At 41.6% G+C, this 13,065-nt stretch overlaps 1 protein-coding gene across 1 annotated transcript in view; it reads right to left on the reverse strand.

The window, feature by feature from the left end:
* The window catches only part of KCMF1 (potassium channel modulatory factor 1), a 66,236-nt gene that overhangs the window by 22,867 nt on the left and 30,304 nt on the right, over positions 1–13,065 (reverse strand). The window contains exon 2 of the mRNA XM_032213144.1: positions 9,206–9,373. Coding sequence (XP_032069035.1) covers positions 9,206–9,373 — 168 coding nt within the window. The remainder of the gene's footprint in view (positions 1–9,205; positions 9,374–13,065) is intronic.

Consider the following 13,065-nt stretch of genomic DNA (forward strand, 5'->3'; position numbering starts at 1 on the left):
AGGGATTATTCCAATAACGCTTTATTGAAAATCATTCTTACACATAGACATATTAATCATGGCTTGCCACCAGACTTTCATTTGTTTTACCAATACCTGAATCATAAGTTAACATTCATACAGCATATACAACACATTGTATGTTACCAGATTTACATTAAGTAGGTCATCTAACTATCCTTAGACCCAATCCTATAGTTAAGTTTCCTTGTAACCACCAGTCAGGAATCACGGCTTACAAAATCATTGTTCTGTCTGCTATCCAAGTTATGAAATTTAAAGAGCCGAGGTGGCGCAGTGGTTAGAGTGCAGTACTGCAGCCACTTCAGCTGACTATTAGCTGCAGTTCGGCGATTCAAATCTCACCGGCTCAGGGTTGACTCAGCCTTTCATCCTTCCGAGGTGGGTGAAATGAGGACCCAGACTGTGGGGGCAATATGCTGACTCTGTAAACCGCTTAGAGAGGGCTGAAAGCCCTATGAAGCAGTATATAAGTCTAACTGCTATTACTATTGCTATTGCAAAATTATGAACTCTCACTTCCTACTGCTAGACATTAGGGTAGCATTAGGAAGAGATCCAAAATAAAATCAATATTTGCCCAGTTTTTCCACTCCTCCCAGTTCTGATCATCCATCTCCCTTGCACTCACCCATGTACAATGGCTCTAGTCTCAATCAGGCTATCTGCCTATTTTTATTTATGCTGGTCAACCATGTTTCTGGGGTATCATAGGTGGCGGGAGATGCAATAGACGGAAACCATTATCAACTGTGGTCTCTCTGAATCATTGCCTAGGTGTCTCATGATTAGCCAAAGCCAAAGTGTACTGTGCACAGATACCTAATGGCAGGCTAGTGTTAATACACCATCACAAAAAAGTAAATTGTGGTTTTAAGCTACATTATTTTGCCAATTAATAAATTAAGATTTGATTTTGCTATGGCTTCACAGATGCTAAGTATAGCCAATGTTGAAAAGCATTCACAAAGTGCCTATAAGAAAGATTGAAGTTAGAAAAAGACAGGCTTTAAAAAAAAAAATACAATCAGCCTTCCTTCGAGACTTAATTCAACAATTTCCCAATTTAACAGAAGTGCAACATTATTTTGGCCTCCCCAGAAACGATCAAAGGCATAACATTAAGCTTCCTATCTTCACATCACTAACACTTATTGAATGTGCCGAACTAACAACTATAGTGTGAATTACAACAAACGCCTTAGGTAAGTATATTAATAGTAGTAAGCTGTGATACCTGTATAATAGTAAGGTGACAGCTCTCTTTATATACACATGAGAAAGAGATGCTTGTATATGACTGGAGCACTGAACAGAAGTCTAGAGACAGAAAGCATGTCCTCTATCCACATTTTTTTACATTCAACAAGATAAAGTCCTTAAAAATATAAAGAAGCTGGACGTAACTAAAACTTTGCTGTATAACATGCCTAATGACATTTAAAGTTTGCCTTTGGCTCATACAGGGCCAGTGTCCAAACTGCCACAAACTTCTTTTCACATATAGCGAAGAGAAAGTGGCTGACAGAATTGAAAAACATCCAAGCTAAGCAGACCCAGCTCCTGTATTGTGATAGGAGCATGGTACATGGACTGCACAGTGAAACTTAGGGGTTATGAGCTGCACTTGATTTTGCTATGGTTTCACAGCATAGCAAAACAACATAACAAAAGAAAACAAGTTCTTTTGGAGTTGAGGAAGTGTGCTGGACCAGTGCAGACTTCAACATAAAGTTAAATGAAAAATTAAATGGCGTACAACAATTGAGATAACAGCATTAATCGCTCCACCAAAGTCACGTCAATCAACTGTGATGAGATGCCAAAAAGGTTACCCATCATCAATTACAGCCTCTTCCTTGATACATTGATTGATGGCGTAATACCAGCTCTTAGGAAAATGCAGCCAACTCCTGGCAGGCTGCCCAGGGCTCAGTGGGTATGTTCAACTATTCCTTCATTGACTTGGCCAGGTAATATGCTATGTCTGGCTGAATGTCATCCTGGCAGATGGTCTCGTTGCTTTTCTTTTCCGTAACTGTGCCTGAATTCTACTCCACAATCTCAATACCTTTAGCCATGTTCTGAAGGAAATCTGGGTTGCTGCTAGAAACATCTTTCTGCCTCCTCCTTTCTAGCCCTTTGTTTTCTGTTATTTTCTTTACAAACCTGGTTTACCACTCGACTTTATATTTTTCTGACATTTTTGGACTATCTGCTCTGCAGCAATATGAAACCTAGAGGAGGTTTCTTTTACAGGAATGGTGGGTACATGATTACAAATTGTTTTGGATGAATTCTACACAGTAGCTGGATTAGATATTATTACAAAGGACTGGAAATAATTTTAAATATATATTTATGAATCTAGTTATGTAAAATCAAGGTGGAATTAAAAACACAGTAACAAAGAGCTTGTATAATTAATGGTTAAATCACTGAATTAGAAGTTGAGAAACATGAGTAGAAGTCCTGTCTTAAGCACGAACCAAATGGGCAACTTTAAGCCCATCACTGTCTCAGGCCTAGAAAGGAGGCAGTAGAAAAACACTTCCAACAATGTAGTTTCCAAGAGTTGGAACTGACAAAAAAAGTCCTACCGTTAATTAAAGGAGGAAGCAATAATCAAAAGGACCACTCTTTCATTTTTTTTCTAACGCCTGGGTTTTTTTGGTGAACTTCGCCAAGAGTCATCTTTCTCCCTCCACTCGCATTCTGCATCTGGGGACTGTCATAGACTCCAGGTTGGGGGTGGTGAGTCTGTCTCAAGAACGGCAGGACAGCCTCCGCGTTCGCGCAAGGCGGTCCACTTCCATCCTCTCTCTGTCACAGTTATTGGGCAAGATGGTCTCTTGCATCGGGGTGGTTCCATGGGCCAGGCTTCATCTCAGGCCCCTGCAGTGGGAGCTCATCCTCTTTCAGAGAGGGCGCCTGAGCAATTCTCTTCGGACTCTCTGTCTCCCGGCGGGGCTCCGCGTCTCTGGCATGGTGGCTCTCCCCGGCCATTCAGCGGGGCTGCTGCTTCTGGGAGCCGGACAGTGTGACCGTCACCACGGATGCGAGTCTGTTCGGGTGGGGGGCCCTAGTGGGCTCCCGGATGGTGCAGGGTAGGTGGTCGGCCTCGGACCTCCGCCACAACATAAATCGGCTGGAGCTGAAGGCTGCGCGACTGGCTCTGCGTCACTTCCAGTCCTCGGTGGAAGGGCGTCATGTGCTCCTCCTGACGGACAATGTGGCCACCAAGGCTCACATCAATCGTCAGGGTGGGACTCACTCACGGGGCCTCTGGTTGGAGGCTCTGCGGCTGGGCTCCTGGGCGGAGAAACACCTGCGGTCTTTGGTGTCAGAACACATCTTGGGACTCTCCAATATCCAGGCGGATTGGCTCAGTCGAGCAACTCTGGTTGACTGGGCCTGCCTCTCTGTCCTGGCAAAAGTCTTCTCCAGCGCCCTATGCCGCCTGGCCTCCTCCCTAGTGGAGGACCTAGAAGGGCGCCTAGTGACCAAGGAGCCCTGGGGGGGAGCCCCCCACCCCACCTCCAGGACCTCCTCACCCCCAGCTGGGCCCACCACCTGGCCCTGGGGAATCTCCGCTCCCTTGTCCATTCCCCACTCACGTGTCCAACGAAGGGAGCAGGAACACAGGCCTCCGAAAGTCGCATTGGAACCAGGGCCTGAAGGTCTGTGGGGGGAGCTAGGCCCAAAGCCTCGTGCTAGGCCTCACCCACGAGGTAGGCCGAAACAGGCCCTGCGCACGTGGCGACCTCCTAAAATGGCCGCCGGAACTCCGTGCGCGGGCAAAAGTAGGCAAAGCACTCCAGCGGCTCAGCCAGGCTTCCAAGAGCCGGCGCCGCGCTAAATCGAGCCGGGGGGGAGCCGCGCAGCACTCAGGCACGCTCCCCTCACCCCCGCACAGCCCCCCCAGTCAATAAGATAATAAGCGGCAGAGTGGCAGCCGCCTGGGCTGATCAGCCGTAAAGCGGGTGGCTCGTGCGCTCCACGTGGCACCGAAACCTCTCCTGCCGCCGCTGCTGCAACGCGAGCTGCTTGGAAGCAGCTGAAACACCGGAGCTGGCACCCCCGCGCTCCCGGGGATAGGGCTGAGGCTCCTGGCCCGCGGGGGGGAGACCAAACGCCCCACACGGCCCTCCCCAACCGCCCGAGGCAGAGATCTGTCCCTTGGGGCCGCAGCAGTACAATTTAGAAAATTTGCAAAGTTTTAAAGTGCCCAATTAAACCAAATGGGAGTCAAATTGAAACAATAAGAAAGCCTACCTAAAATTATTCTAACAGTGCTTGGACCAGACTGAGAGAATCTGGGCCAGGAGTGGACAGGCACCAGTATTTATAACTTTCCTCTCAGTCTTGGACCAATCAGGCTAAGATAAAACCCACACGTGACCACTCCCTCCTCCCACTCTGGAAAATTAAACATTTCACTTACTTATAGTTCATACTCTCTAATTCAACACCCCTTACATCATTTTTTAAAAACCAATATGAAGATAAATTTGCCAAGATGGAAGGGTAGATGACTTTATCACGTTAGACATTTAATTATAGAAAATAAAGCCATCATTATGGAATACTGTATATACAAACAGAGGGAGCGAGCAGATGTTCCAAGCCCATTTTACAGGTATTCTAGTTTAGCTACTGCCTCTTTTAGCAACCGTTTGCAATTACAATGGTAATGAAAAAGTAGCTTAGCAACCAGTCTACATATTTACAGCCTTTGCAGATGTGCAAAGCAAAAGAAAGCTGGTAACACAGTTGTCATTTCACTCAGTGACCACTTCACTTAACAACCAAGTTGCCTGTCCCAATTGCAGCTGCTAAACAAGGACTACCTGTACTGTCTTATCTTCAAAAGTATCACATAGGTCATTAGATGAATTCATTGCAAGTATATGTAGCTGTCAACTTACAACAAATGAGACCAGAATTTCCATTGCTAAGCAATGCAATTGTAAAGCAAGACTCTCACTTAGTGATGGCAATCCCTATAGTCCCATTTGCTGTTGTTAACTGAATCCCATAGACATTAGGTGAGGCAACTTCCTGCTGGCTTCCATGACCAAACTCAGTGGGGAAGCAATCAGGAAGTTGCAGCCGAGTTAACCTGTTGGCTTCCCCATTGTCTTTCTGGGGAAGTCAACAGGGAATACTGAAAATCACTACCATGTAATTGCACTTGGCAACCAATTGTAAACTTAAAGGTGTTGTCAGGCATGCAGTTTGGGATCACCTGACCATAAGTGCAAGAACAGCTGGAACTCCAAGGATCAGTTGTAACCATGCCTTCGTAGCTTGGGATAATCTCTGACCAATGGTTGTAGATTGAGGACAAATGATTATGAGAGCCAGTTTGGCGTAGTGGTTGAAGTGCTAACCTAAAAAGCAGAAGATTGTGAATGCTAGTCCTCCCTTAGGCAGAGCTGGCTGGGTGACTGAGCAAGTCACACTCTTTCAGTCAAGGACACCCCACCACAGGGTTGTTGTTGCAGGAAAAATAGAAGGCAAAAATACCAAATATGTTAGCTGTCTTGAGGTGACAATAAATACACACACACACAAACCACACATGAGATAAAAATATAATAATGTAATAATGTTCAAATATAATTAAATGCATTGATTTCAATCTTTCTTATCTATGTTGGAAAGAGTGAAATAAAACTGCAAATTGCTAATACTTTTCTGTCTTTTCTGTGACTCAGTATCACTGCCTAAATTCCAGCCATTCCAGCCTACAGGGCTTTAAAGGAAAAACATTTGTCTTCCATTTTTCACGTAGAAACACTGCTACTAACTCCTCTAAGGAAATAGCAGAGCTGTGAAAGAAAAAAAAACATCTGTGTGCTAAGCTACTGAATCAGCAAACTTCTGAATTTTTTTGTATAGCCAAAATGTTCTTGCCTGCCCCTTTCAATGTCACTGCCGAGGTTTCTGTCATTGTTTCTAAATCTTCCAGCCCCCCCCCCCCCCCAAAAATGTCATTTGCAGGAAAAAGGTCTGTTACCCATCTGTTCAAAACTGGTGAGATTTTGTCATTTCTTTTCTGTTTGTAAACAGTAACAGTTGAAGCGCTCATCAAAGTGCTCACAGCAAATTTAGTAAGAGTTGTATCACAGGGAATATACACCAAGACAACAGGACATACATAATGACAATGATATAATACTGGTGTGCGCGTGCATGCGCGCACACACACACACACACACACACACACACACATGAAAACACTCCTAAACAAAAGAACTGAAAACCTAGGGTAGAATTTGATGCAAGATCAAAGTAACCTAATGAAGAGTGAAACATAGTAAGAAAAGAAAAGTAGGAAGAAAAAACATGGAAAGATAAGAAAAGTAGGGAGATAAACAAGTTACAAAATCCTCTCCTCTCACTAATTCTAAAATGCTTTACTGTTTTCTTTATTGTTCAGATGAGAGAACTGGGGAAAAGCATGTAGAAGCAAAGTATTATGTAAAGATATTTTTTTCCTCCCAGAGCACTCTGATACAATTGTCTCAATTAATTTTTGGCTGGCAACTAGAAATTGGATTTTTCAATCCCTCAAATCTTTCCTGTACATACATAATTTCTATTCTAGTCTGAAACTAGTATAAAAGTAACCTCCTGATTTAAACTTCATCTGTGTTAAGAAAAACTCAGACAGACATTCCTAACACAATTTTCTGACAAAATATTACAGTCTAAAGGCATTAATAGAACCAAGTGTCCCACTAATCTACTAGCTGCCATGCTCTGCATATGCCTCAAAGGCTTTCAGACTGGGCAACTGCAAACTTTTCTATATCAAACTTAAAATTGTAAGTATTCATTTTGTTGTGCTTTGAATCAAGACCTTCAGTGTCTCATTGCCATTTCCCACTGTGTTCTTGACCTGGAAAATAAAAAGAAAAGCTAAATTTATGCTGTGTGACTTGGAGCAAGTCACATTCTCTTACCACAGTTACCCATAAGGTTGTTGTTTCAGGGGAAAATAGGAAAGAGCAGCCAACCTTCCCATATCTATCATTGGCTCATAAGCCCATTCTTCTCACTGACTTAGTTATTTTATTTTATTTGTACTTTTAATTTATTTTGTGAGGGTATGCATGTGAGGTCTCACTTCTTTTGGTTATGTCCTGTGGCAGAATTCACTGGAGAAAGCAATTATGCTGGGAAGATTTAGCAGAGGGTTGGATGCCATCAAAGCTGGCACCAACCACAGCATAGAAAAAGCAGTGCAAGATCAGAAGAATATCCCAAGAATTGGACACGACTGAATGGATAACATCATCATCATGATCATCATATGAGTGAGTGCCATTTAGTGTAATGGTTAAGACACCAGGTTAGAAACTGAGTTCCAATCCCACCTTAGGCTCAAGTCCAGCTGGTGAGTTTGGGCCAGCTCCTCTGTCTCAACCCTAAGGAGGAGGCAAGGACAAACCACTTCAGAAAATATTGTCATGAAAACTGCAGTGACTTTTTGTATAGTTGAAAGGAGGCAAGACTGACTTCAAGGTACACTTGCACACAGATGCATAAACACACAGATGGGTATGCATATATGTGGTGTGTGTGCGTGTGCGTGTGCGTGTGTGTAGAGATTTCCAAAACTGTTTTTCTTTTCATTCCATGTGTGTGTGTGTAGAATATGAAAAGAAAAACAGTTTTGGAAATCCCTGTTTAAAAAGGAGCCCACATTTTCTTATTAAAACAAGTTCTTAGTGTCAAAAATCCTATTTCTTCACAGAAAGTCATATGCAAATTAGAATTTGTGACATACAATTTTTGCCCTTTTGACTTAAAAGAAAAATCAACATGACTACATTATTATTATAGGCCACTGAAGCACAAACAATGTAATCCATTTGAACATCAATGTTCTATTTTAAGATTTATAGAAAGCACACATACAAAAATGAAACTGAAGAGATATTTTTACACAAAAGTTTTCCCAAAAAAGGAAAAGAAAAAGGTATCAACAGATGAAAAAGAAATACTTGCAGTAAGTAAATGCCATTTGTCAAGGAGAAATTGTCTCTGGCTGATTTAAACAAGTAGTCCTGAATTTACAACCATTCGTTTAACAGATTAACAGAGTAGGAAAGAAACCTTGTAAATCATCTAGTCCAACACTCCCATCCCCATCCCCACCCCAAAGCAGGAGACCCTAAACCATTTCCGACAACTGTTAGGAACCGAAAAATGTCATCAACTGTTCAAGTTATAACAGCACTGAAAACACCATAAAAGTTTGATCTATGTCACTTTTTTCATATCTCATGAATAGAAATGCTTTGATTTTAATAGTATGGAGAACTATCAAGCAGAATGTAAGCACATTTACAGCAGTTCAATCCCTCTATCATCTACAATTCTAAAAAATATTTGAAACATGAAAAAGCGTAAAAGCTATAGAAATATCAAAGCCAACAATGAAATCTTTCTCACAGCAATTTCTGTTGAATGTTCATTCTACTAATATATTTTCTTAGCTGTTTCTCCTATCATATCTAACTCCTCTCTTTTGTTTTTTTCTTCTTCTAATTTTTAAACCACAAAAACCCTAAGCAAATTTACAATTCAAACAGTAGAAGAAAATACCCTTTAACTCATACAGGTTGATTCTGAATTAAAAGACCTGGCAGTTTTAAATCATAAGTTGGCTAGAAGAACCTTAGTTTTACTTATTTTTGGATGATCTGTTTGTTGGTACATTGTTAGTTCTAAAGAAACTTCCAATGTAAAACCTCTCCCTCCCCCCAAGTACAAGTCGTCATACAAATGCTGTCATTATTGACTTGCCTCCTGACATCTGACACAAGAAGACAAGTTACCACATTTTTTAATGGCACACATACTCTAGCCTGCCTCACTTCCAAGCCTCTCCTCGAGGATGCCAAAGAAAAAGAGCAAAAATCTGTGATGGGACATGTATCAGTCTACCAAAAACTCATTAGTTTAATAGAGCTATAAAGTTACAATCTGCAAAACCACAATACATGGATCCTATTGGACTTTTGTGTTTTTACCATCTTTTATGTTTATTCTGTTTTTCTGTTTGTTCTGTAATAAAATTCCAGAAGTATTTTTTGTTTACCTCAAAATATAGGACATTAAGTAGTAAGCAAGTAAGTAAGTAAATAAATAAAGGACAAGAATCATTTACCAAAATCTACCCTTGTTAGTATGCACTGCATTGGATGGTCAGTTGTATGCCTTGTCGTCGTTGCACCACTTTCATAACAAGATGCACACAGATCGTAATCGTAGCAAATTAAACACTTGTATCTGCGACCTCGGAAATTGCCTTTTAAACATGCATCGCAGCTGACACCTGCAAAAAAAAAATAAACAGAAAATCATTAGCCATTTGCATGAACAATCAACATCTATGCAATTTCATTGTAATACCACTGTCCTAAATTACTATCAATTCTATCAATTACCTTGTAGTTGAAAATTAATGTTCATGATTTCATAATTATCCTAAACATGCTTCTCACATTACATCAATCAATTAAAATGCTGACTATTCATATTCTCAGATAGGGCTCTCCAACGTGAGGGTTTCCAGGTCCATTTTGAGACCAATAATACTACTTACAAAAAGTAAGACCACTAAGGCATGCTTACAAGTTTATTTCAAAAGAAGATGGTATTGTGTGCAGCCCATTTAAATGAGGGTAACATGTGAGACAACAGTAAGATAGAGAGGTGGACTGACAGACAAGAACGGATAGAAAAAGACAGTACAAGCTTGCCGGCTACCCAGAATAGAAAGCACCTCCTTCATTGACTGCAGCAAAACAGGAACTATCAAGTCTTTAACTTTAATCCTATTTTCACCCTCTCCATCCCCTCCTTCCCGCAGACTAGGAGACTGATGGAGATATGCAAGGCTGTGGAATTCAGCAAGTTTATCAAACAAACTGAGACCAACAGGAAAGAAGGCATTGTTCCATGTCCAGAGAGGACAAGCAGGATGGCTGCATGTTTTGTCTCCTATAGAAGTGCTATCATAGCAATGCCCAGGACTGAAACCTCCTCTTTCCACTTGCGTGTTCCCCACATCACTGGTGCAGCTCTTGTTACCAGCAGCTGCTGTCCAGAAACTCTGATAGTGACTATAGGTGTTTATGGCAATGTATAAAACTTTTAAAGTTGCAGACCTAAAACTAATAAACCGGTCTTTTTGAAAGGCTTGTGATGAACTAAGTTTGAGATCCTTGCCCTAAAGTCCGAAGACTTTCTATACTCCATTATTTTGATAGTTCACACTACCAGATAAAAGCATTTTTATAAAAACCAAACGGATATAGTTCTTGTAATACATTTCATGCTGACCAAGGCATACTGACATAATACTCGTTTAATAAATGTATCTTAACTATATAACTACTGTAAGTTAAAACAAACAGAGACTGAGATTACTGCTAAATCTTTGGTTTGAAAGGAATCTGTACTAGTTGATTCTGGTTATATACAGACAAAAATTATCACTGGTTTGTCCATTAAAAGCATATTGTTTAAAGTTGTCTAGAAAAAAACTGATAAAATATTTCAAGCACAGATTAAGAGCATAACATAGCTGAAGCAAATAATGTATGGCATTAAAGGCATACCGTGTACAGAAATATTCATATTAGCTTTGTAAATATGTCAAATTAAAAAATAAATAAATTCCAAAATGTTATTGAATTTCAAAATCTTCCAAATCCTATTTTCTACTAAAAAAAGAATCTGAATTTTTTTTTTGTTCAAAAAACAGCTGAACTGAAATATTTTACTGGAAGGGAAAGCAAAAAGTAGATTTGTAATTTAACACATGTCTACTTATAAATTTCCTCAAATGTGAGTTTATTTGGGTTCCACGATACTCATTCTAAAGTATTTAACTGCTCCATTTAGTATTGCAATCTTAGTAAGCTTAAAAGAGAATCATGGACTTATAAGAACTGGAAGGGACCATTTAGAAACATCAAGACTAACCCCCCCTCCCCCCAGTCAATGTAAAAAAATACAAATTCTTTGTTTGTATGTCTGGCTTCTTCCCACTACCTCTCTGAATAAAAAAAAACTAGTAAAGGCAAGAATCATTTGATCAAACCCTATTTTTATGTAACTTAAATTCCATTACGGCATTTCATGTTTTGAACAGCAGAACACTAGAGAACCATCTTGATCTTCTATGTGACATCCTTGCAGATGTTTGAATAATACAGTTTTCCCATTCCATTTTCTTTTCTCAAGGGAAACATCCTCAATTCCTTCTTTCTTTCTTTTATAACTTACTTACTAGTCCTTTGACCATTGTTATATTGCCTTTCTCTGAACATGCTCCGATTTCTCCGAATCCTTCTTGAATAGTGCCCAGAACAGTCTAACTAAAGCAGAATAAAGTGGAACACGTGCAAGCTGTGATTTGCAAATTACATTTGTTGATGCAGTCTAAATTTGTATTTGACTTTTGCAGACAGCCACACTACACTCCTGTCTAATATTCTATTTCTACTCAACTACTATTGACTAAAAGATCTCTTTTACAAGTATCATTACCATATTATGCTCATGCATTTGATTTTTGTTTCCTAGCTGAACTTGATGTTTTTCTTTATTAAAATTATTGTTATTTTCAGGCGATTTATTTTATCTGCTAAAATTATTTTTAATTTTTGTGTAATCTGAAAACCTCCAGCAATGGAGTACCCACAACTCTGGGAAGCAAGCTGTTCCATTGAATAATCATTTTCTCTTTCAGGTTGAATCACTCTCTAAGAAGCTTCCACCCATTGCTTCTTGTCCTGCTTTCAAGTGTTATGGAGAAAGGGTGTTGGTACTTACCTGATATGCCTCTTCTCATAGTGGGGGGAGGAGTATCCAGAATGGGTTGACCTTGTCCTCTCATGATTAGATGAGTAAGATAAGCTCTTTGGGCAACGCCCCCTGGCCAGCCGATATTCCCCATATTTGAGGAAGAGCTCTATCCGACTCGTTGCACCACTCACTCCAGACTCTTAATTCAGTTCTTAGCTTTATCGTCTTCGACATTATATAACTTCATAAAACAATGAACGTAATACTTAGTCGTACAAACATAGTCAGGGAGGGACTGGATACTCCTCCCCCCACTATGAGAAGAGGCGTATCAGGTAAGTACCAACGCCCTTTCTCCATAGTGAGGGGGGAGGAGTATCCAGAATGGGACGTACCAAAACCTGCACGTCCCTAGGGAGGGAGATCCCTGAGGCCCCATTCCCCCCCCTCAGGGCAGTTGACGCGTGGGCCCCGCCCTGTGAGTCGCCTGCAACGCCCTGTGGCCAAAGAGGCTTCTGCCGAGGCAAAAGAGTCGAGTTTATAGTTCCTAGCAAAGGGAGAGGGGAAAGCCCACGTGGCTGCCCTGCAGATTTCGGCCAGGGATATCTGCGTGGCCCAGGCCGTGGATGTGGTTGCGCTCCGCGTGGAGTGAGCTATGATATGATTGGTGTCTGTAAGCCCTGCGATTGGTATGCAGTGGCAATGCAGGTTCGCAACCACCTGCCTATTGTGGTGGAAGTCACCTTGTTACCCAGGACCTGGTTGGAAGGAGACAAATAGACCTTCGGATTTCCTGTTTGGCCCGGTTCTCCTGCGGTAAATCCTCAGAGCCCTCCTTACGCCCAGAGTGTGCCACTTCTCCAATGGGTGAGAAGGGTCTGGACAGAAGTTGGGCAAATCAGTTCCTGGGCTCGATGGAAGCAGGGGCCCACTCTGGGGATGAAGGACGGATCCAGTCATAACCCCACCCTGTCTTGGTGGAAGACGCAGAGATCCTCCCTGGTGGACAGGGCTTGCAGTTCATATATCCGCCTGGCAGAGGTGATGGCCACCAGAAAGGCCACCGTAAGAGTCAGGAACTTAAGGGAAACTGTTCGTAAAGGTTCAAATGGAGCGTCTGTTGGAGCGTCCCCTACCCTGTGTAAGTCCCAGGAAGGATACCTGAATACCATGTGCGGTTTGGGGTTGGAAGCCCCCTTGAGGAATTGCCTG

This window comes from Thamnophis elegans, chromosome 3 (genome assembly GCF_009769535.1).
Source record: "Thamnophis elegans isolate rThaEle1 chromosome 3, rThaEle1.pri, whole genome shotgun sequence".
Lineage (NCBI taxonomy): Eukaryota > Metazoa > Chordata > Lepidosauria > Squamata > Colubridae > Thamnophis > Thamnophis elegans.